This window comes from Impatiens glandulifera, chromosome 1 (assembly GCF_907164915.1).
Source record: "Impatiens glandulifera chromosome 1, dImpGla2.1, whole genome shotgun sequence".
In the NCBI taxonomy this organism is placed as follows: Eukaryota; Viridiplantae; Streptophyta; class Magnoliopsida; order Ericales; family Balsaminaceae; genus Impatiens; species Impatiens glandulifera.
The window spans coordinates 63,719,809-63,746,481 of NC_061862.1; the positions used below are offsets into that span (position 1 = coordinate 63,719,809).

General features: G+C 30.8%; 1 protein-coding gene across 1 annotated transcript; it reads left to right on the plus strand.

The window, feature by feature from the left end:
• The first annotated feature begins 18,730 nt into the window (after positions 1-18,730).
• LOC124921324 (MYB-like transcription factor EOBII) lies at positions 18,731-22,122 on the plus strand. The gene is made up of 3 exons (XM_047461966.1): positions 18,731-18,907; positions 18,984-19,113; positions 21,702-22,122. The coding sequence occupies exons 1-3, from the start codon at positions 18,769-18,771 to the stop codon at positions 22,060-22,062; spliced, it is 630 nt and encodes a 209-aa protein (XP_047317922.1). The 5' UTR covers positions 18,731-18,768; the 3' UTR covers positions 22,063-22,122.
• Positions 22,123-26,673: the final 4,551 nt, after the last annotated feature.

Consider the following 26,673-nt stretch of genomic DNA (forward strand, 5'->3'; position numbering starts at 1 on the left):
GTTTGAGCATAACAACATAGCATGATTAGGAGAGGCAAGATTTAAATTTAATTAAGGACTATTTTCATATTTATTTTGTGGTCAACATTCCTATAATCCCAAAATATGACCTCTTTAAATAAATTCATTTCCATTGCGTTTATTCCAAAATTAAAATGAAAAATTATTCTAACATAAATCCTTGGTCGAAAACTAGGAAGTAGAGAAGGTATTGAGATTGAGATGAACACAATGGGCAAGTACTTTTGAGTTTCCTTAATGTCACCAAACATGAATCTAGTAATTAATATATGGATCTCAATTTCTTATCCTAAATAGAATAAAAAATTAACATTTACTAGTTTGGAGCTAAATCACAAACTCTTAACACACTCAAGCTATGTCTAGACTACCACTATAGCAAATATGAAATCATTATAATATCCAATCTTGAAGCTTTTGATAACCAAATAGGGAATGGTCCCTCCACCATCCATCCGCATTTTGAGGGATCACAAGAGAGGGAAATCAATAGTTTATGGCTTAAAATTGCATTTTCCTATGAAATTAGAAAACTTATATTTGAAGTAATTAAAACATTTAGTGATTGTGAAGGTCGTTTTCGCAAACACATGAAAGAAAAGATTGGAGGTAATAGTATTTGTGACTTTAATAGAAAAGATTGGAAGGAAAAATGTTTTTTTTCTTTTTCTTTTTAACATCGAGGGGATGTCTTTTAAACAAGATTTTTGACATTAGAGCTTAAGATATCTTAACAAGTTTAAGATATTTGTAACTTTAAAACAAAACAAAAAAAATAGCATTAGAACTAAATTACCCAAATGGGTTTAAGATATTTGTGACTTTAAAGCAAAAACAAGAGAAATTGATGAGTAAGTGAGAGTGAGAGAGCTAAGCTTTAAGATTTATGATTGGATGATGGATAACCACAAATTGAATTGAAGTACTTCCACAATCAATTAGTAGTTCCACTTTACTAAAAGCACCTTTCTGCCAGCGTGTGTACAACTGAAAAATGATACAAATTAGGAAACTTTGATTTAATACATTTAGAAAATTAGTCAAGACAACTTGGTGGATGATTCATATGAGTGGTTGAAACACACTAATTACTTAACTAATTGGGGCACCGTCATTCTCAAGGTTAGGAAATAGTCACTTAATTATGAACTAGAAGACCACATGGAAAACCCCATCATGGTCCCATTAGATTTTCTTTTGTCGGATTATTGCCCTTATGTGTGGTTATTATTTGCTTAAACCTAATTTTCAACACCATCTTCTCTTTAATGAAATGTCTGTTTCTTTCTAGCCTCTATTATATACACGAGATCGAGCACCATCTAGAACTAGACTATAAGAAGCACTTAAACAACTTCCATGGGTTTCTTATACTTATCTTGTATACTACTTTCACACTAAATATAAACTAATTAAATTACTCGGTTTTTAACTATTTCTTGTTTTTTTTGGGAGAATCGTGAATGATTTGTGTTTCCTTATTTATTTGTTTCCTCTTTTATTCATGTCACATTTGATTTGATTTTATTTTAAAAATAGGTAGTATAGATTAATTTGTAAGTTTAAAATCAGATCTCCTCTTCTAGCCTAGTTACAACAAAATGTGGATATCTTTAGCCTCCATGCGGTTGAGTTCAAGCCCGTTAGACGGTAATTTCTGCGTCTAATTAAATAGTTAAGTGTTCGTGGGTTATGTGTTTAACTCGTTTGAATTAGTCGGAGTTCATAGGAGAAGTGGATCCCAACATTTTAAAAATAAAAATTCCAAATGTTACCATTAAGAAATAAATGGATTAATTTTTAAAATGAATATAGATAATTAGAATCTTTAATTTATTAATTTTCTTATTCTTCTATACGTTTGATTTATAGAACACAAATTAGGGACAATTTTTCTTTTGAGTCGTAAGTATTTAAGAACAAATAATTTAGATAACTTTTATTATTAAAGTGATGGGAGGCAATAGCGACGATGACACTTAGAGATAAAACTTATAGTGACGTTCCATAAACTGTTTCAATTAACCTTTAGTGACACTAATTTAAACAACATTTTTCATTATATTATTATTTCTCGCTTGTTTCTGTCGTTCTTCTTGTATATTAATATTACATTTATATTTGGTTCAACAGGGAAGGATAATTCAACTGTCACTATTAATCCTTTCCTAAAGGAAATTGTTTTTGTTCTCATTATTAAATTGTTTTTGGATAAACTAAGAAAGGTTAAAATTTTTATTAATTCCTAATGAATAAGGCCAAGATGCATTTTTAATTATGCACAAATAATATTATTTACCTGTTATCAATTTTCTGTTAAAAAAATAATAATACAATTTATTTAAATAAACTTTTACCAAATCTTATCATATCTTACCTTTAAAACCTTAAAATCCAAAATCACATGCTTGTCTAATACAATCCTTATCGCAAAATGTACTAAATACACTCATTACAAATTTGAACTTGTATATATCATTTGTTTACATTTATACCACACACAAACACATCCCCTAAAAAGGAGAACCTCCTACAAAAAATTCAATTTATCACTTACTATCAAACAACTACCTCCATTATCCTTTAGCTCAACCAACCAATCATTACTTAATCCCGATCTAGTATCGACCCGCAAAATTGGGTTGCCCTAAATTTTTTCTACTAATAATGGAATGATATTAGTGACAGTACAAAATTATGTTGTACACATTAGATTTTATATGTATCATTCCTATTGCCTATGTTTTTCCTAATACCGACAACTATAAAATTGAGCTTCCCTAAATCTAATGCAAGACTACAAACTCATTTATGTTATCATACATTTCTTTGATTGTATCATTTCTTCCTATGAACCTGGAAATTCCTCCGCCAAATTACATAATGTAGACTTTGCTATTCGATTATGAATAAGACTGATATTCTTCGCACCACTTTTCATCCCAAAACCTAATACTCTTTCATCTTGAATCTGAAACATCACTTGTCGTGTGTAATCATCCCATCATCCATCTATAATGCTCCATATACTTCAACACGTAGCTTTATTTTCTCTTTTTTGTGAAACATTCACTCCAATCTATCTCATACTTAGCCTTTAGAAATTTAACCCACAAACTATTTGATTCATCTGAAAGCCTATAACACCACCTATTCAACAACACTTTATTAAAGAAAAACAAATATGCCCAGTAGGTCTTTATTTTCCTATCGAAAAAATGTACATATAGGAATTGAATAAGCAAGCATGAGCTTGTAACCTCAATTTCTAGAATTTTTTCATGAAATGAAATTGATTAGACTAAGTTTAGAATTTTGCAATAACACGACGCAATCTACAGAGTGAGAAGGGAAGAACAAAGACTGAATGTTTTAACAAATTTGAAAGCCTTTCATTGTTGAAATACAAAAATGGTCTTCACAGTCCAATTCCGAACTCATCAAACTAGTTTTAAACCATATCTTAGGCCTGCCATCTATAAATCAAATGCAATTTTTATTTCATATCAAGATGCAAATTTGGAATCCAAAGTTTGATTTCTAAACCTTACATTAAAATGATTCAATAAATTTTAATTCATCAATATAGAAAGATTTTAGGCTACAAACTATTGAATCAAGAACTATAAATGATTCCAATAGAGTGATTGAATCTCATTGAAAATGGACAACCATACTGTTCATTTTTAAATCAATTTGAGTTATTCATTTATGATAAATCAACCATTTTCTTATATCTATCTATATTGCACTAGAGAAGATGTCATATAAAAAATTAAAATCACACTTAAAGACATAAAAGACATCCTACAACTTTTGTGGCTCCAAAAAATTATAGATCTCAGCCCTTTGAGATGTATGATCAATTTTCTCTAATGATCAAGTTCTGAAAATTTCTAAATTCTAAAATCTGTCTCACTTCAAATTTAGCCTTGATTTCTTTAGATTTTATGCAATTGGATTTACACAATTATAACAAAAATATCTAGCTATAATTTTACGAAATTTGATACCAATCCACATATTAAAACTCAAGATATGATAATCTTACCTAAGAGATCAATATCATAATTAATTTGAAAAGATATCTACAAAAAGAATCGTATTAATTTTTTCTGGGAACAAATCTCGGTCACAAAAAAAACTCAAGATATGATTGAAGCTCTATTTGTTCCATGCAAAATGTCTAATAATTAGTTATAAGTATATAACAATATGTTGGATAATTTTGTCGTTTGACTCTATCTTCGATACAAAATGTCTTATTAGTTATACGTAACCTCTTGAATAATTTTATCGTTTTACTCATCTAACCTAACTAATGAGTATCACCAAACCTCTTATCAGATTTGTATTATGACAATTGAGTCAACAAGGCTTAATTTTAATATTTTATTTGAAACCTTTATTTTTCAATGTAGATTTAAAGGTAAAATTAGGTGGTTAATTTATAACATATATTGATAACACTTTTCCAAACTATACAATGCTTTTTGTTTTATTAAAACATATTTTCATTTACAATATACAGATCTAAGAAGTCTATTCAATCTTTCTTTAATTTCATAGTTCAAATCTGACTAATCCCACTAAAGAATATATACTTATTAGGAAAGAAAGAGAACTTTATAAATTTTATCTAAAAATTTATTGATGGTCCCAAATGATCTCACTACACCCCAACATTATTTATGTTGCTTAAGATGGTCTATTCAGTAACTGATCATGGTCATATAATGATGCAGATTACTGTCTAAAGCCACAAACAAAAAACAAAAACAAACAAAACAAAAACAGAGAAGGAAAGTAGATGGTGATTACTCAAGTGGGTCCATACAAGGGAGGAAAACTCTTAATGAAAGAAGTCTCTATTTCTAATAGTGAGGGAAGTCACTTCACATTTCACACTCTTGCAGCTAAAACAAAATTTAAATAAAAAATCTAAGTTGTTTAATTTTGAAATGTGTCATCTGATGCTAACATGACAAGTTTTTGGATTTCGATATACCCACCTAACCTAATTTGTCCAGAAAAATCTTATGTTAGAATTATGTTCATCGATTTAACATTTCTGAGTCAAATATAATTTTGATCCCTTTAACCTTTTTTTATCATAGTTTCTGTTTAACAATTCTTTTACCCACTTTAAATAATATCGATCCATTTAACAAAATTATGACTTGTTTAACCTAATATATATTTAGTCATTCATGAACCATAATTGTTATCAGATTAAATAATAACAATAATTTCACATTTCTAAAAAAGTAATTGATAGTAATTATTCACTTTCTTAAAGCTTTTAGTTTTAACGACAGTTCCCAAATATGTCGCTAAATGCATTAACAAAATGTATAAAATTCTCATTGTTAAAAACTCTTCAACTACTGTAAAATAAATATTTACTGTTCTTTCAAATCCAAGTTTTACAATATTAACATTATCCTTGACTTTAAAAGTTTTTTTTTCAAATAACATAAATTATACCCATCTTGAAATTTTATTATTTAAAACCATATATTCTACACAAAGTATTCAAAACAATACATTTTTCAAGAACTATTTAAATTAAGTGCATGCTTTATTGGTGGGTTTATTTTGGGTATGATAATAAATTGAATTGTTTGGTTTATGTGTATTATTGAAAAACAGGATATGAATCTGAGACTAATCAAGATAAAAAATATACAATATACATAAATTAAAAAAGCACACATAAATAACACAAAATTTACGGGGAAACTCAAGACGGAAAAAACCACGGACAGAGAAAGAAACAATTCACTATTAAAATAGAATATTACAACTTAAAGAGGGAAGAATACTGAAAAATATTTTATGTGGGTTAATAAAACTCTAATTAAGATCATATATTTATAGATCACATAACTAGGTCTAGTGAGCCCAATACAAAACAATTAATTAGGATTTTATTCTATTGCACCGCGAACCTAGGCCTAGGTCCCGGTCAAAACCCGTTTGGGTTACTGTAATCTAACAATCTCCACCTTGACACAAATCCAGTATGTCAAAACCATAATAGTCTCCACATATTTCAAAAGCCCCAATGAGCTTATTCAACAACCAAGACTAAGTAAGTTCGAGTAATGCTCAAACTTAGCAATGAGAGCGTCTTCATCAACATATCAACAAGATTATCAACAATACTAAATTTTCTCACATCAATATCACCACGAGCAATAACATCTCGTATAGAATGATATCGCATATCAATGTGCTTCATTAGAAAAATATCATTTGACTATCACAAAAGATTGTCGTCATCTGTAAATCCTTCTTGAATTTCCCGAATAGTTTTTTTAGCAAAATATTAACTTTATAAGCTTCTGTAATGGTCATGTATTATACCTCAATAGTAGACACCACAATTGCACTTTGTAGAGTAGTTTTCCTACTAATCGCACAACCGTCAATACAGAGAACACAATATGTAAGCAATCTTCTTCTATCAAGATCACCAACATAAATAAGAGTTGACATAACCGACAACTCCATCACTAGTTCTACCAAACTGTAGGTAAAAATTCGTTGAACATTTCATATAACATAAGATCCACTAAACTACTCTCCAATTATCTTTACTTGGATTTTCTAGATATCCACTAATTGCATTTACTAAATATGCCAAATCTGGTCGAGTATAAACCATTGCATACATAAGTGATCTAACTACACTAGAATATGGATCGTAGCATATACTCGATATCCTCATTAGACTAAGATGTCATAGTTAAAGAGATTTTAAATTGAGTTGTTATTGTTGAACATATAAAGGACTTTGAAGTACACGCAACTATCAAATTACTTCTCTTAAAGTCATGAGTGGTCATAAAAGAGTCGAAACTTTTTTACCACTACATTGGCGATTGTTTAAACCATAAAGAAATTTCTTCAAATAACAAAATACAATCATCTTCTCTTAAGACTATAAATTCTTTAGCTAGGTTGATGCATATATATGTCTTCATCTAAAACTCTGTGTAGAAACACGGTCTTCACATCTAGCTGTTCAAGCTCGAAAATATGCATCGCCACGATGTCAAGTAATACTCGAATCAAAATATATTTCACAACCGGAGAAAACACGTGAGTAAAATCAATCCCCAGAATTTGATTATAACATTTTACAACCAGCTTTGCCTTAAACCTTGCATCTTCAATTCAAGGTGTACTTCCTTTCTTTTATACACCCATTTACAACAAATAACCTTATTTCCCACATTAAATTTTAAGAGGTTTCACATACCATTCTTATGAAGAGATTTAATCTCGTCTTGCAAGACAATCATCCACTTGTTAGAGTCATCACAAGTGACTGCATCAGAATATGAAGAAGGTTATTTATATGAATCAATATCTTCTACAACACTCAATAAATTAATAACCAAATCAGCTTCACTAAGTCTTCAAGGAGGTCTGATATTACGTTTATGATTGTCAGTAGCAATAGAATATTGTGGTGCAAGGGGTTGAAGTATATGACAACTCTGGTGTAGTTGAAGGTAATGTTGTAGGTTTATATTATGATCTGCCCTCAAAATCCATATGCTTGCTAAATTCTTGCTGAATTTTATCTCGAAAAGGGTTATATTTTTTCTTAATCTAATCACAAGAAGATATAAGAGGTGTAGCATGTAACATTGGTGTCTCATTAAAAATAATATTTTGACTAATTATAATATTTCTGGTTTCAGGACATCATAACTTATACCCTTTGACACCAGACTTGTAGTTAAGGAAAATATACTTCAAAAATTGAGCCTCCAATTTTCCTTCATCAATATGAGCATACACCGAACAACCAAAAATTCTCAAATCATAATAATTAGAAGGAATATCATACCATACTTTTGCGGTTTATTAATTTTAGTTGACAGAGAACGGTTGATGAGGAAACATGCTAAAGTTGCAGCTTCAGCCCAAAATGACTTTGATAAATCAGCATTAAGGGGCATACAACGTACATTCTCTATCAAAGTTCTATTCATTCTCTCTACCACACCATTTTGTTATGGATTCTTGGGAATTATGTGGTGCCTTACAATTCCTTCAATTTTGCATAGAGCATTAAATTCTTCATAACAGAACTCCAAACCATTATCAATACGCAAATGTTTGATTAGTTTCCCTATTTGTTTCTCAATCATAGTCTTCCACTCATTAAATTTAGAGAACACATCACTCTTTTGTTTCAAGTAAAAAGCTCACACCTTTTTAGAGAAATCATCGATAATTGCCAGCATCTAATAGACACCTCCCATAGAAGGTACTTTGGATGAACCCAAAGATCAAAGTGAATATAATCCATTGTTCCTTTAGTGTTGTGGATTACTTTAGAGAACCTAACTCTTTTCTTATTGTCGATGACGCAATTGTCACAAAACTTCAATCTAGTAATATTATGCCCTTCAAGAAGTCCTCGCTTACTTAACTCAGTCATGCCATTCCGACTCATATGACCAAGTCGCATATTCCACAAATTTGTGACATCATTATCAGATAACAAGGAGGTAGTGACAACAACATCACCTACAACTGTGGAATTTTTAAGAAACATATAGCATGTCAAATTTTCTTTTCACTTTCATCACGCCAAATATACCTCTACTAACCTTCATAACTCTACTTTCAATAGTTTACTTGTACCCTTTTAAATCGAGTGTACTAAGAGAGATAAGATTTTTCTTTAAATCAGGAACATGTCTCACATCATCAATAGTTCGAACAACTCCGTTAAACATCTTGACTTTTAATGCTTATATAACCACGACCTTACAGAATGAACTGTTTCCCATCAATACAACACATTTTGAAAATGTATCATGTATTGAAAACTATTCCCGATTGGGAGACATATGATACATGCAGCTAAAATCAAGTATCCAATAATTTTGCGACCTTGCATCGCAAACAGAAGCCATGAGGAGTTCACAATTTTCGACGTCAGCAATACTGGTTTCGCCGCAATTTTCTATCTTTTTTCAGTCAGAATATCATTTTCTTTCTTAACTTTATTTTGTAGTTTTCATCACTCAGATTTTACGTGACCTTATTTTTGCAGTAATTGCAAGTGTTTCAAGGTTTTCTTGACTATGATCTATCTCTTTTATCACTTTTTGAACCCCTTTCTCCGGTTCTCCCTCCAATAATAAGGCTATTTATCAGACTATCAGAATAATCAACAAGATGTTTCATTTTCTACTTAAAAAATAATGCATTATAAACACCATTAGTCGTGATAATATCACGACTAAATAACATAATATCACAAAACGTGATATATGATGGGGACTACGAACACATCATAATTAAAGTTAAATCTTCCTCATCATACATGCATTCCAATGCTTTCAAATCAGTAACAATTTCTTTAAATGCTGATAAATGCTCTTGTAGCCGTACTTTCAAAAATACAATAAAAATATAAAATTTACTTCATATGCAACTTACTAGTAAGACTTCGTCAAACATAGTTGTTCTAGCTTCAACCATAACCCAACAACACTCTTCTCCTTTAGAACATCTTGTAGAATATTATTCGATAGTGGTAAATGTATATGAGACATAAATTTTCAATCCTTCCTCTTTTTCTCTTCTACTATCCATGAACTGGGCATCTTATCAAACCCTAATAGAGTTATGTCTAAATCTATCTGAGTGAGTAATTCTTGCATATTTATTTACCATAAAGAAAATATGGTGTTGTGATCCAATAACGAAATATCGTACTTCATACTTGACATCTCTAAATATAGATATAGTCTCAAAATAAAATAAAAAAGCTTAAGGCGCTGATACCAATTATTAAAAAATAAGATATGAATTTGAGATTAATCAAGATAAAGAAAAGACAAAGTATTAATCAAGAAAGCACGTAAATAACACAAAATTTACGAGAAACCCAAAACTTGGTAATTGTAATTCTACCAAAGATTTTTATTTCTAATTCTACAAAAATAATATATGGGTAATTGTTGAGGAATCTTATAACGTCGTATAAAAAGTTTGAACCATCAACCACTTTTTGTTTTAATTTTTTTTAAATAAAAATAATTTGGATGATTAATTGATATTAGGTGCTTATAACTTTATTATTTTATTAAATTTTGACATACTTTTATATTTTGTATATTTAAAAAAATATATTATATAAATAATATTCATATTTTATATTTTGAATTAAATAAAATATAGTAAAAATATATTATTGATATATTAATATTAATTTCTTTACCAAATAATAATAATAATTTCTCTCTAATTAATCAAAACACTATTTAATTCTAACCAAACACTACACTTTCAACATTCATATCTATTTCAATTACCCACATTTTTTTAAATGATCAATTTAATAAAAAATCGTTTAAGCACAACGATAAAAACATAACATGAAAAAACTTAACTACAAATTGAATACATTAGAATAATTAATTAACTCGAAGATCTTCAAGTAGAGCAATAAGATCTTCACACGAATCCATATATTTTATGGATCTAATCTCCGACATCATCATGATAATGACAGTGTGAATAATTATTAACGACCTACTTTGGTTGTTAAAAGTTCTCTGATTTCTTTTCAATCAGATAGTCCACCAGAAAATTATAGGGATAAAAATTCATCTTCTAAGTCTAGCAATTTTAGTCGCCCCAATCCATGCCTCCCAATATGCATTAATGGTTTATAGCATAAATCATTATATTCTAGTCAAATTCCATAAATGACTTCATATACTTACAACAACATGACAATGTAAAAGTAGATGAGAAATCGTCTCAACCTCTTTATAATACATACGACAATGACTCACAATAATCATGCATTTTTTCATACATCTATCATCATTGGAAGTTACGTCGTGAATAACACTCTAACCAAAAATGAAGATCTTGGTAAGCATCTTATACTCCCATAATTTTTCTCAACAAAGATCAATCGGGCTAACTTTATTAACAAAGTGTAACAATGTCCCACATAAATTTGTTCAGATCACGTCACCGCATAAAATCTCAATAAGACGAGTTAAACCCTTTATTTCTAACCATGAACAAAAGTTTATCATTGGACATTCTTTCCTCATTGTTTAATCTTTTTTATAACTGACACGGTTAACAAAACTATTAGACCGAATGTCAAACATATCTTTGACCGATGCATCTCTACAAATAGAAAAAGAAACAAGCTCGGGAAAACCTTCACCAAATATTTACCATCACATCAAGTGTCGTTCCAAAATCTAATCGAGCTTATATCACCCACATTAAAAATCGAATGCTCCCGATAAATTTTCCACATGGCATAAATACCACCAAATATTGCATCACACGGGTCTATAAGAATTCTTGGTGAACCAACTAGATTTATCCTGGCCATATTTACATTTAATCAATTTAGTTCAAAACTCTCTTGCTTAGATGCAAATCTACTACACCATTTGGATAATAAAGCTTTATTAAATTAAACAAGATTGCAGATTCCTAGCCCCCTGCTCTTTTATTAATTTAACCTTATTCTAACCTACTAAATGAAAAAATGAGGAATCAAACGATGCCCATAAGAATTTACACATAATTTTCTCCATCTTCACGGACACACACTTTGGGAGGACAAATATAGACATCATATAAATTGGCATTGAAGAAAGAGCGCTCTTGATAAGAACTAAACGATCTCCCTTGGAAATCATCTTACTTTTTCAAATTCCTCTCCATTTTACTGATGATCATGTGCTAAGAAGATTTGGATCTAACTTTAGCACATAGAGGGAGCCCGAGATACATATACGGAAAAATCCTAATTTAAAATCCCATAATACATGACAATCTAATCTTTTTCCTAGACAAAACTGAATTAAAGGAAAATATATCAGACTTACCAAAATTAACACATAGTCCCAAACACGCTCCAAATAACCAAATAATATCATGAAGGTTCTTGACATTTTTCTTAGTAGCTTGAATCATGTAAAGAGTGTCATTTGCAAATAATAAGTGAGACATATAACGGAAATCGTCTCGCACTGCACTCAACCCCACAAAACAAACCCTCATTTTTCGGCAAACAACATCATTCTAGAAAGGTCTTCCATAAAAATAACAAATAAGAAAGGGGAAAGAGGTACCCTTGTCTTATACCCTTGAACTCTCAAAGAACCCATGAGAGCTCTCATTCACGATAATAGAGAATTTCGTTGTCGATACGCAAATTTAATCCATCCGATCCATTTCCCCCCTACCCATTCTACCCATAATATCAAAAAGGAACTCTCAGTTAACATGATCATATACTTTCTCAATATCGAGTTTGACAAAAGTACATTTATCGCCTTTAGAGTTAGCCGAATCAATACACTCATTGGCGATAAGTATCGCATAAAACAATTTGACAGTCTTTGATGAAAGTCATCTAATTACTGGAGATAACAGTACCCAAAACACCACGCATTTTGTTTGACAAATATTTCGAGATTATCTTATAAAATGATGTAACCAAACTGATGGGTCTGAAATTATTCACGTCGATAGTTCCGGTTGCCTTATAAATTAGGACAATCAACGTAGAATTCTAACTTTTCTCAAAATATGAAAATCGATATAAATTATTCATAATTGCCATAATATCAGCCTTAAGGAACTCCCAAGCCTTTTTTTAAAAAAACTCTAAGTAAAACCGTCACACTTGGGGACTTATCAATACTACAATCTATTATTGTCGCCTCTACCTCCTCGATAGAGAAAGGAGCTTCCAACATACATTTCTCAATTGCATTTATAAATGTAAAACTTATGTCATTTAGCTTTGGTTTAACCCGAAATGATCCTAAAATAAATCTTTGTAAAATAGAATAATACTATTAGATATAGTTTGTTCGTTCTCATGCATGACATTTACAATGGATATCGAGTTAATAACGTTATTTCTCGTTTGTGCTTAAGAGATTTCATGAAAATACTTGGTGTTTTTATCACATTCTTGCAACCAAATCTCTATACTACGTTGTCTCGTTCTAATTTCATCATCTTTACATAGTTCAAGAAACTCGCTCACTAGGTGAATTCGTGTAGAAATTTCCGTAATATAGAGATCACGAAATTCCTCTACACCATCATTTGTTAAAATTTCACGATAAAACCTCAACCTTGGAACAAGACAATACATGATCCCCCACAAAACCAAAATTTTAGCAACTTCCGTAGATTTTTAAGCATAATAAATAGCCTAGAGGATGGTGAGCCAAACATGACCTCACTCGCCCACCACCCTTCCACCTTCGAGTTAAAACCATTTCAAGTCAGTCACTTGTTCTTGAATATAAAAAGGCTGACTAGTTGGAACCACCTCCCTTCTCTCAATAAGATATGACGATAATTAGAATAATTCCACGGTAAGACCTTCTGAAATATATTAGATACACCACAGAAAATCGAGTTACTCATAAAAAATCTATCAATGCACAATTATACACTCCCACCATGTTTGTTACCTCTTCTAAATGTGAATTGCCCTTCTTCCAAATGCAATTCAATGAGCTCGAGATTTTCGATTGTCTTAAAAACTCGAGAATATGCCTTGTGAGTCTATGTGCCCTTTTTATCTTGGTAGGAACCCTAACTTCGTTCATATCCCCCGCAAAATAATAGGTAGATCTCAAATACTTGCTACCTCCATAAGATCATTAAAAAAATCAGACTTAAGGTTAGAAAGCATAAGTCCGTACACCACAGAAAAACCCAACGAAAATTATCACCACGGTTACGAAAATGAATACTAACAAAATCGACATATAATAACGTCAATTTTCTCAAATAAATCATCATTCTAAGTTACTAGAATCCCACCTAATGCCTCGACAGAATTAAGAGTCTCCCAACCACACAATCTCCAATTATAGAGGTCACGAATAATCTATTGATTCATATGCTGCATCTAAGTCTCGATGAAGCAATAAATACCACAACTCATTTTGCGCTTTGCACTATCGTTAATCCCACAGACGATCCACGCCACAAATTTTCCACTTATTACGATAAATGCCTATTAGTCTTTGAAACACATTTTCCATCAACAATATTACCATTAGGAAAAAAAATAAAATTCTTCATTTCACTTTGAAGATAACAATATAGAAGTGGAAGAATCTCACGAATCTCCGGCCAAACCTCAGTCTCACACCTCAAAGCTTCTTGCACTAGAGATTTATTCTCATTCAAAATAATATTATGAGTCGAGAACTATGTGAAAACCTCCTCCTCAACATCGTACTCAGGATCAGACTCAATTTATTCTTCCTTAGAAACTTCATGAATGACCACAGTCGGCTCGCCAATGGGATAAAATGATTTGCTTGGGGTGACATTAACCGCACTAGAAAAAAGGGACCAAATATCATCCTAAACTCTTTCAACATGCTCCAAATTATCAATTAAATCTAAGATTGAATGTGAGACTAGGGCACCCTAACTTGGTATGAGACCAAATATAAATCATTTCTCATAGGGGAACCAATAAGAGAAACATGGTTAACAATCTCGGGAAAGTGCAAAAGAGGAGAAAAATGCTCAATATTTGCCTTAATTGTGTGCATCTTAGACGAATATTCTATAACCTTGACATGACCCTTATTTGAGGCGAGACATTCATGAGAAAGATGAGCCAAATATAGCGGTGGAATAACCTCGGACCCAACCTCATGACCCGCCTCTTCTCCTAAACACACTGTGATATCTGTAGAATACCCACTTATTATCCTCCACAATTGTCAACCATTCAACATTAGAAAGCCTAGCCAAACAAATATGATACACATAGAAATGAGTCATCACTAACTCCTTAACACGTGCTTTTAATGTCGTCGGACTCGTAGGATGAGTTGTCGATAAAGGTTCAATAAGGATATCATTGTTAATATCAGAACAAGAACTAATATCCGTCGTTATTAAAATCTCAGTAAAACATTATGGTCAAACCATAACATTACAATCATGTGTTTTGTTATCCACAAGAAGGACTTCTAAATATATGACGTTTGGCTCAAGCGACAAGAATTCGGACCCATCCTTCATTGTTCCCTCTTTGATTACTCTCATCACTCTCATCACACTCAATACACCCACCAATATCATCACATACTCTACGGAGAATATTAGAGTTCCATATCAATGTAGACATTCAAACAAACGAATCCAAATACCATTCTGAGTTGAACTGGTTCAAACCTCCTAATGACATGCTCAGTTTCATACGCTTGTCTATTCACATCCACAACATTAGAAATGTCACACTTAACCTGCAATTTCTCAGTGATGATCGATTGACATAGTCCATCCTCCACCAATGGAATTAAACAATTTACAATCGACATTATAAATGTTGTTTTGAACTCACACCATAAAGCAATGTTCCTTTCATGAAAAAATTTCTCCATTATTAGGGCCAGAACCAAGTCGCTCATTCTTCCATGATGATGATCAAAAAGATTTATGGATCAACTTCAAATGATTCTCATTCACTTTGATCAATCTCCTTTTGCCCAATTTACATTCTGAAATAACCACAACTCTAAGACGATCTAATAAGGTTTGAAATTTGAAACACTTACCACCGACCACTAACTTTTTTGTCCAGTCCAACAAAACAATGTGCTTTACTAAGTCAACTTCCACTGCATATGATGGTGTATAGACGACGCGAGAATCCGACTACGTGTAGCTAGGAACTGCGTTGGTGCGAACCGGCATCTTCTCGACTCACTAGTTTCAAATTGGATGGGTTGGACGGCCCACCAAGCATTTCTCCTTCCACCGCGTATTCACTTCAAAACCAGACACGATAGGTTCCATAAGAGTTAGACGAGACAGTCGGCTGACGACCGATGGTTTATGAGACCCTTCAACTCCTCCTGGCCCTTTTGAGAATTCATCCTTCCTTCGGTCGCCTAACTTGAGTCCAGTCGTCTACTAGATGGACAATGCACCCTCCCCTACCAACCAAATACCAGTCATCCTCCTGAGTAGGACTGTCGATGCAGACTCCACCAAAGAATAATGAATTAACAGTGTCCCCACTGTTTCTCATAACCATATAGATTTATAAGAATTATAAATAATATAATAGACACAACTGAAACTGACCTCACACAAAAGGTTATAAACCACTCTTTCAATATGATGATAACTAAGATAATGAACCGAAATTAAAATAGTAAAAGAATCACTAGTTCACATCATCATAAGTAAAAAGGAAGAACCTTATACAAAACTGTTAGAATCTGATCTTACAGAGTTTAAACCGATGGATGATTTGGACAGTTAAAAATATGTGCAAGCTTGAAATACACCATAAATTCAGTGGCAAGAGTGATTGATTTCAAGAGTTCAGTGGCAAGAGTGATTGATTTCAAGAGTTCAGTAAATGCAGAGCTACTAGTGAAAAATAAAAAAACTTAATGGGGAAGAATGAAGCATACTAAATGCTCAGTGGCATGTTTGAAACATACGAAATTTAATGGATCTGTCTGCCTCCAATTTTATATTATTTTTATTTTAATTCGCATGACATTGGCAGTGTACTCAGCTTCCATCAAGCGTTGCGTTTTTTAGTGGAATGGAACTCGTGATCTTTGGGTTTGTTTGTCCGCTTCTATTTCTTAATTCTTATATTATTTCTTTTAATTTTTTACATACGATGGACTATGGCCGCCTGCGACCTAAAGAAGAATCCTAGCTGAGGCTCGGGAGATCACGCTCACCGAAACCCAGGACCTACGGTGGCTCGTGGCGGCGCCGGACGAGCTAAGACAGCGGGCTGCCGGAGGAAATTCCCATTCACATTTTCTTCCACTGTGGGGAACGGTAAGGGCTTGAACTTGGAGAGTTTGTTCTTGGCGCTTCAAGGAACATAACCCCAAGTATCAGAAAATAGGTTTTGTCTAGCTCTGAAGGGTTTAAGGATAGGACTTGTTTAGGCTAGGAGAGTTGAAAAAAATGAAAAAGCTTTGGAAATTCTCCAACATATTTGGAGAAAAAAATTTCCAATGGAGAAATCCCTTGAAGGCTAGAATGTTTTCTCCATAAATTTGGAGATTGAGCAATCTTTGAAGGCCTCCATGGTCATAATCTTTACATTTTGGATTTCATAACTTGAAACACACTGAATCTCATTAATAATTTATTCATGTGTAACTAGAGACAGGTAGATTTAGAAATAAGTTCCATATGAACTAGCTAGCTTACATAATATTTCTTGGATTTTCTATGCTTAAGTTTGAGAAAGACTAATTAAATTTGCAATAATCAATATTTTTCTTAATTAAATATGTCGTCTACAATTATATACATACTTGTATATACCACACAAGTACTGAAAACTCATAAGTTAAAGGTAGAGTACAATAACTTATGTAATTCATTATTATAAATTCGTGTCTTCACATTCAATCTGATATTGCATGCTTAAATTTGGCTTTTTCGATTTTGGTTTCTTCATACTCTGTAAGAGTACAGAGTATATGTAGTTCGCATTTTACAAACTTCTCTTTAATTACCATTTAACATTTTAACTCTCTCAATCTAATCCAAAACACATATTGATCGACTCGTATCAAGGATCAACATTTTTGTTCCACCACAATCACTAAGTTTATGGAGTGGGAGTACTCTACTACATTTTTCTTCAGGGTTAATTTGTTCTTGCTCGAAAAATATTTGTTCAATCTTTTGACAATTGCTATATATTCAGCTCCATTGAAGATCTAGACCATACTTTGCACCGAAAGAAACTTACCCTCTTGCACTTACGCTACTCTCCCACTTATTGTGGAATCGCCATTATTGAACCTAGTCACAAATGGAAGGCTCGGTGATCATGGATTGTTCAAAGTCGTACAATGTAAATATCACAATGTCAGTCTCTCTAGTTAAGGTCGGTTTCTGACACCAATATTTGATTGGAAGAGATATTGTGTTTGTCTTCTCCAATTGATCAATGGCTCAAAGGTTTCATATATAGCAATGTCCAAAAAATTTCATACACCAGTCACGCATGCATAAGAATGTATTTGTGAATCTGTAATGGAAGAATTAATTAATTAATAACTGATGTAAAGGAAATTTAGGGAAGAAATAGAGAAAGGAGAAAGAGTCGGTTCGATTTCTTAATTTAAATAAAAAACAAAAAGACATGCATGACATGACTTAAATTAACGTACGAACATAGCCAACTCAGACGACCATGAAACATGCAACATGATGAATATATTCATTAACTCATCATAGTCGTCCATTTCGTTAACGCTTCTCTGCTATGATTGATCGATCGATTATAGTCTCGTTTGGATATAGTTAGGCTAAAAGCACAAACCTCCTCCTTATTATGTTAACCCCATTATAAATATTCACTATATATATAAAATAATAATAAAGGTAAATAGGTGGTGATATAATTAACTAGGTAACTTTTTAAGAGTATGTTATATTTTTTTTTTTTGGCTGTAAAAGTTTGAGAAACGAAAGAATTAAGGTAAAAACGAGGGACCAGAGATCATAGATTTGTGGACTCCGGTGAAAACGTCATGAATAGAGGCTCTATAAATCCTTGTCCCAACACCATCATCTTTCCTGCAACCTCTTTCTTCTCTTCTCTTCTCTTCCCTCTCTCTAGATATCTTATGTGTTCTTCTTATTCCTCTTCTTGTGGATCTGAATCTGAATCTCTAGTTATATGAAATGGATAAGAAACCATGTAACTCAGTAGTAGATGTGGAAGTTAGAAAAGGACCATGGACCATGGAAGAGGACATGATCCTCATCAACTACATCGCTAACCACGGAGAAGGCGTTTGGAACTCTCTTGCTCGATCTGCTGGTAATCTCTTCTTTTTCTTCTTTCATCGCGAGTTTTTGACCTAATTTTTTTTACAAACCCTAATTTTGAGTACTAGGTTTGAAAAGAACCGGAAAAAGTTGTAGACTGAGGTGGTTGAACTATCTCCGACCGGATGTGCGAAGAGGTAATATCACTGCTGAAGAGCAACTCTTAATCATGGAACTGCATGCCAAGTGGGGAAACAGGTTAGTTATATATAATTATATAATAATAAATTGAAGTAATTTTTCTTAACCCTAACTTATGAAGCCCAATTCATGGATCTTTAGCCATGTATATTTATATACATGTACAAGTAGGCTAGCTCTTCATAATAATGGAGATTGAGAAAGAGAGAGAGAAAGAGAGAAATTGAAACGTGGGGAATTGTTTGAAGCTTTGAATATCCCAACGTGAAAAAGCTTGTCCATGAATTGACAAGATCTTGTTTAAAGTACAACGTGCTAAATTACATTCATTCCACATCTATGATTTCTTTAAACAACTAATTCTATACAATATATATCCAAGGTAACATACCATGTGTAACATTGAAAAAGAAATCACTCGAGTCCTTTCTTGATTGGAATCTTTGTTTTTTTTTCTTTTCTCAAAGAAGTTTGGTAAAAAAAAGATCGATTACGAGACATAAGTTTGCACTTTTCATGTTTTGTTCTGATAAGTTATCGAGTCTGTATATGATTTTAAGCGTGTTATATTGTACATTTTTTTCTTGATTTAATATATAGTTAAAACTTTTTTTTAGATATATATATATATATATATATATATATATATATATATATATTAAATAATAATATAATAGCAATTTCATACAATTTAGGTGCACCATGAATTTCATTACTTCATTTTTTAATTATTGAATTTAATTTTGGTATAAGAGTTTTCAGAATATTGGAAACAATAATTTCTTATTAACTAAGAACCGTTCTTTTATGATATTTCTCATTTTGTTTAAAAAAAATTATAATCAAGTGAATAGTAATTGTCTAATTGAAATTAAAAAAAAACATTAATTTTTTTTTTAAATCAGAAGAACATAAAAAAAACAAATCTTGTTAAATAGCTACTAGTTTTAGAAGAAAATATGATATTAATTAACTCTAATTTAGTTAAATTAGTAGAATAAATCAATATCCACTTATATGTTAAACATTGTTTAATATATTTGCTAATTATATCTATATATCTTCCTTATACTTATAAATAACAATAGTACATTTTAAAACACTTATGAGCAGGATTCGTTACTTAAACTGGAAACTAAACTTCTTAGTTAATATAAGATCTTGTTTGAATTTATTTTAGATATTGTGTAAAATCTTCTAGGAATGGTTTAGATCCTTACCCGTTCCAAACAAAGCTAAAAGATATTTAATACAACATTTAACAAAAAAAAAATAGATATATATGTTGTACTAGCTATGGACTACAGCTGTTACAGGAACTACCACGTTCTGAATGCGCAAAAAAAAAAGTTACCATTTTTATGCTGTTTTTTTTTTACATCACGTGCCTAAAATCCTCTCTCCTATACACCTTTCACAGTTGGAATAGAGAGAGAGAGTTGGCCATCTGCTTTGAGTGAAGTTGACAGCTACCATATTGTTTTGTCTATTTAAGGAAAGTTTAAATTAGGGTTTGTACTAGCCATTACATGCTATGTCGATATGCCTCTACTATCTATTAATCTAAAGAAAATAGTTGTTTTCTTCATTTTTACACTTTTTTTTTGATAGATTAATCAACATACAATTTAAGCATAGTTTGTCCTAAACTTTGTTTTGATTGAGATTATGAAAAGTTCGAATTGTTTTTGCAAAAACAACCCCAAGTGTATTAATATATATACGATGAAAAAAAACAATTAAAAGTATTTTTAGTTGATAATTTAATAAATTGATAAAGAAAAAGTGAAAATTATGATTTATTTTATTACTATTTAAATAACTAAAACCGACTTTATAAATTTTGATATGGTCCCATAACTATAAGTTATAAATAATGTGTTTATTTATGGTAGTGTAATATTCGGTGTAAAGACTAACATATACCACTATTCTAAATAATCAATCCACTAAATAAACTAGCACACTTTTTTTTTTAAGTTAAATGTCATTATTGGTGAAGAAAAATCAAACTATATTAGTATAAGTTATTATGTTTAAGAAATATAAGAGAAAATGGGAAAAGTTTGAAACTTTAAATGAAGATTGATAGTCAAATCTTTCTATTTAAATATTAACGTATTTAATTGTTATTTAGATAACGAAACTCAAATATCAATAGAACTATTGGTTCCACATTTTTTTTACCCGGGTTTAATTTCTCGATGACTAGCATAATTCCCTCACTCACAACATTTATTTAGTGAGCATTTTATTGTGAAAATCGAATGTGTTACTATCATTTGATTTTGATAATTAGATGTACTAATGTTATTAAGAAAAGTTTAATTAAAATTCCAAAATTTATTTAAAAATATATTATTTTACTTTGGAATTAATGATTAGGTCGAAAGGGAATAATTTTATCTTCAAACATGGAACATGAAGACCTTCAATTTGAGCCATTGAACATGCTTTAAATTACTTGTGAAGATCACGTCTGTATTGATTGCGGGCCATACTTGTTGTAGTTTTCCCCTTAGGCCATCTTTTTTTGCCTCCCATATTAATTAAAATCCTTCAAAAATCAAAGTATTTATCTTATTATGTTACCAATTAACTTTTATATGTTTATAGCATTAGAGTTTTAAATTTTGAATTTGCAGATGGTCAAAAATTGCAAAACATTTACCGGGAAGAACTGATAACGAAATAAAAAACTTTTGGAGAACTCGGATTCAAAAGCATGTCAAGCAAGCAGAGAATTCCAATCCACTTATGCAAGGTTATGAGCACAATGACCACAATGCTAACTCAAGTGCTAGCACGAGCACAAGTCAAATGTCTGGTATTGTGGGTCACAATCAACAACATGAGCATCACGCGAATGATAATTATTCGATCCAGCCATGTGCCGAAAACATGGAAACTAGCTTTCCAACAACTAATTTCTCTACTGGATGGAATGATAATAATTGGAGCATGGAAGATCTTTGGAATATGCAGTTGCTCAATGGTGGCGAGTAGATATTTTCGCTTTAAATAGTACAATGAGAGTGATTTTAATGATAGTTAAATTTTAAATTATCATATCATATATATATATATATATAATATCATATGTAAATCTTGGTACTCTAAGAATGTTGGGTTTGTAAAATATGGTCTATCTCTATTTTATTGGAATGTGTTGATCGATCTCAAATCGCTTTATAAGTTCTCAAAACCAAATTAGAACCTCAATTGTTCATTTGAAAATGTTTTTTAGATCTGAATTTAAGTTTGAGTTTGAATAAGAAAAAATAGTCAAAATAATTTTTTATAAGATACTTGTTTTTGTTAAGACCTAGAATATTTAGGTTCTAATGCTAAGAACTTATTTCTCAATAATTAGTGTTATATTCCGTTCTAAACAATTTGGGTTTTATATATGTATTCACTATGGTCAAATATTTTTACACATTCTCTCTTCCAAAGAACTTTACTCCACATTTGACCAATCACCATGATGTTACTATTTTTTTTAAGTGGTTTTTTTCATTATTTCTCCATGTGACTCCTATTTCCTTAGATGACATTTTTGGGTAGGATAAATGTTTAAATTTATTTCATAATCAAATAATTAATTCTCCAATATTAAACAAGATACTTCATATTTTTTAAATAATTTAATAATAAGACGATGAATCTAACCACGTTATAATATCCTGCACTTTGGTCGTATAGGGTACATTATTGAATTCTAGGAGTCTTATCATTTTTATCATAAGAATTAGTTTTTTCTTGAAACGAAAACGTCAGTCATTATAATATAGGCTTTCACCCGATTTGTCATGGATTGGATAATGACTAATTAAAATCACCACTAAAAATAGTTCAGATATGTAAAGACGATATTTCCTGTCGTTAGAAGTTTTAACCAATAATGACGGAAATTATGTATATATATATTTTCCGAATTATATATATATAATATTTTTGTGAATAAAAATTTCATATCATGGAGATATACCCGTCCACCTTTTTGTGATAGTGCAGAAGATTTTTTTTTTCCCTAAATTTGATTTCTCTTACAACTAGAATAGATATAATTAATTTTAAAAAATAGCCAATTAATTTAAGAAAATCTAGATTCAATACCATGTGTGCCGGAACTACTTTTATCAGAAAATCTCACAAAAACATCCTTAATTATAAATTAAACTGTAAAAATTGTAAATGGTTGAAATTAAACTGTAAAAATTGTAAATGATTTCGCAACCTTTTTTTTTAAAAAAAAACTACTTTTTGTTTGATACAAATACAAATTTAATAAAAGATAGTCATTAAAATAAATGTTATAAACTAATCAAATCACATAAATGAAACATACAAAATGGAAAATTCCTTGAAAAAGAAACTCAATCTTAAAATTATATAGTTATGTCAAACATACATGTCTATTGATTTATTTTAACCGTTTTATTTATTTTTTATTTCCTCTTTTAATACTAGTTAAATGATTTCTCTTCGATATAAGGCAGCATATTTAGAAGAAGAAAATTAACTCGTAAAATTTTGTCTCTTAGTCACGAATCTTACCGTTTAGTGTCAAACTATCTTAATAATTTCTTTAAAATTGTATTTTTAGCGAGTCAAATTGGATTTTAATAGTAAATTAAACCTTAAAGTGCTTGGATCACACTTAGTTGCTTTTGACTAGGTATGGAAGATTTATGATTACCTGACCATCAGGACTTCTACATCATAAACTTCGGCAGGTCACCGAGTAGATTGATCATGTCAATATTGTCTTTTGCATCCTTGGTCCACATTAAAATTAACAATTGTTTTGATATAAAATTATTAAAAACTAGTTAAAATTTTCGAGTTAATTTTCAATATGTGAATAGTATGAAATTATAAATATCAAATGAGCAAAAAGTTCTCATAATAAGTCCAAATTATAACTCAAGTCTTGTCATGTGTCAATTATTTAGTCCAACTTTATTGTATTAGTCACGGTTTGAACAAGATTATTATTGGTATTTCATGTTTTTTAATAAATAATTATATACTATTGTGCTCTCTTTTTTTATAATTAGATTAATTCTAATCAATAATTATATCACTAGTAGGGTTGTCTGTAACGAATGTAATGTAAGTACTAACAACCATATAGATTTGTTACGGATACTATATAATAGTAAAATAAACACAATTATCGAGAACTATCGTCGAGAGTGAAAGAATACTCTCGGTAATATTAATTACTATCACCGAGAGCAGCATCGGTAACATTTTTAGGTAGGATAAATTTTTGAATTTATTTCATAATCAAATAATTAATTCTTCAATATTAAACAAGATTTTTCATTTTCTTAAAATAATTTATAACAAGACGATGAACCAAATTATTATCTCATGCCCTTGGGTCGTCAACTCTTTAGAGATGAAGTAGGTCATGTCAGGTACATTATTGAATTCTAGGAGACTTGTATTGTATTTGTTAGCTTATACAAAAATTTAAAGCTAGCACGAGCACGAGTTAAATGTTTGGAGAACACATATTCAGAATTCAAATCCACTTATGAAAATTTAAACTTTTGGAGTACTCGGATTAGAAGCATGTCAAGCAAGCAGAGAATTCCAATACATTTATGCAAGGTTATGAGCACAAGGACCACCATGCTAACTCAAGTGCTAGAACGAGCACGAGTCAAATGTCAGGTATTGTGGGTCATAATCAACAACATGAGCATCATGTGAATGATAATTATTCGATTCAAATTTGTGCCGAAAATATGGAAACTAGTTTTCCCACAACTAATTTCTACACTGGATAGAATGATAATAATTGGAGCATGAAAGATCTCTGGAATATGCAGTTGCTCAATGGCGGGAAGATTTTCACTTTAAACAGTACAATGAGAGTTATTTTAAAGATAGTTAAATTTAAAATTATCATATTATATATATAATATTATCATATGTAAATGTTGGTAATCTAAGAATGTTGGGCCTTTAAAATATGGTATATCTCTATTTTATTGGTATGTTGTTGATCGATCTCATATCGGTTCATAAGTTCTCGAGACCAAATTAGAACCTCAACATTTGGAAAAGTTTTTTAGATTTGAATTTATGTTTGAGTTAGAATGAGAAAGAATCATCAAAACAAAATCTTTAAAAAATACTTGTTTTGACCTAGAATTGCATTCCTAAGCTAAGAATTTATTTCTCATAATTAGTGCTATTAATTATTCCATTATAATGAATATGGGTTTTATGTATTCACTAACAATATGGTCAAATATTTTTACAAATTCTCTTCTCCAAACGACCATTACTCCACATTTGACCAACCACCACAATGTTATTCTTTTTTCTTTTAAGATATAGTTTTTTATTTCTCTATGTGACTCATCTTTCCTTAAATGACATTTTTGGGTAGGATAAATGTTTGAATTTATTTCATAATTAAATAATTAATTCTCCAATATTAAATAATATTTTTTATTTTTTAAATAATTTAGTAATAAGACAATGAACCGCGTTATTATCTCCTGTCTTTTCGTCATCAACTCCTTGGAGATGAAGTAGGTCATGTCGGGTACATTATTGAATTCTAGGAGGCTTGGATTGTATTTGTTAGCTTTTATTCAAAAATTTACCGATAGCACGAGCACGAGTCAAATGTTTGAAGAACTCGGACTCAGAATTTCAATCCACTTATGCAAATAAAAACTTTTGGAGAACTTGGATTCAGAAGCATGTCAATCAAGTATAGAATTCCAATCCACTTATGCAAGGTTATGATCACAATGACCACAATGCTAACTCAAGTGCTAGCACGAGCGAGAGTAAATGTCTGGTATTGTGGATCACAATCAACAACATGAGAATCACGCGAATTATAATTATTTGATTCAACCTTGAGCCGAAAATATGGAAACTAGCTTTTCCACAACTAATTTCTCCACTAGATAGAATGATAATAATTGGAGCACAGAAGGTCTCTAGAATATGCAGTTGCTTAATGACGAATAGATTTTTGCTTTAAATAGTATAATGAGAGTGATTTTAATGATAGTTAAATTTTAAATTATCATATCAAATATATAATATTATGGTCTGTAAAATATTGTCTATATCTATGTTATTGGAATGTGGTTGATCATCTTATATCGGTTCATAAGTTCTCAAAACCAAATTAATATCTCAATTGTTCATTTGAAAAGGTTTTTAGATTTGAACTTAGGTTTGAGTTTGAACGAGAAAGAATCGTCTTCAAAAAATACTTGTTTTTGTGAAGACCTAGATTTTCCTTCTAACACTAAGAACTTATTTATCATAATCAGTGCTATTAATTATTCCATTATAACAATTTGGGTTCTATTTGTTCACTAACAATATGGTCGAATATCTTTACACATTCTCTCCTCCAAACGAACTTTACTCCACATTTTACCAACCACCACGATGTTACTCTTTTATGTTAAGAGGTTTTTTCATTATTTCTTCATGTGACTCCTCTTTCCTTAGATAACATTTTTTGGGAGGATAAATGTTTGAGTTTATTTCATAATTAAATAATTAATTCTCCAATATTAAATAAGATTATTCATATTTTGTAAATAATTTAGTAATAAGACCAAG

Bases quoted from the DNA above. Each gene is read 5' to 3' on its own strand.
- LOC124921324 (XM_047461966.1), top strand. From the start codon at position 18,769: ATGGATAAGAAACCATGTAACTCAGTAGTAGATGTGGAAGTTAGAAAA. The intron at 18,908-18,983 runs GTAATCTCTTCT...TTTGAGTACTAG, and splicing joins CTCTCTTGCTCGATCTGCTG to GTTTGAAAAGAACCGGAAAA. The intron at 19,114-21,701 runs GTTAGTTATATA...TTGAATTTGCAG, and splicing joins CATGCCAAGTGGGGAAACAG to ATGGTCAAAAATTGCAAAAC.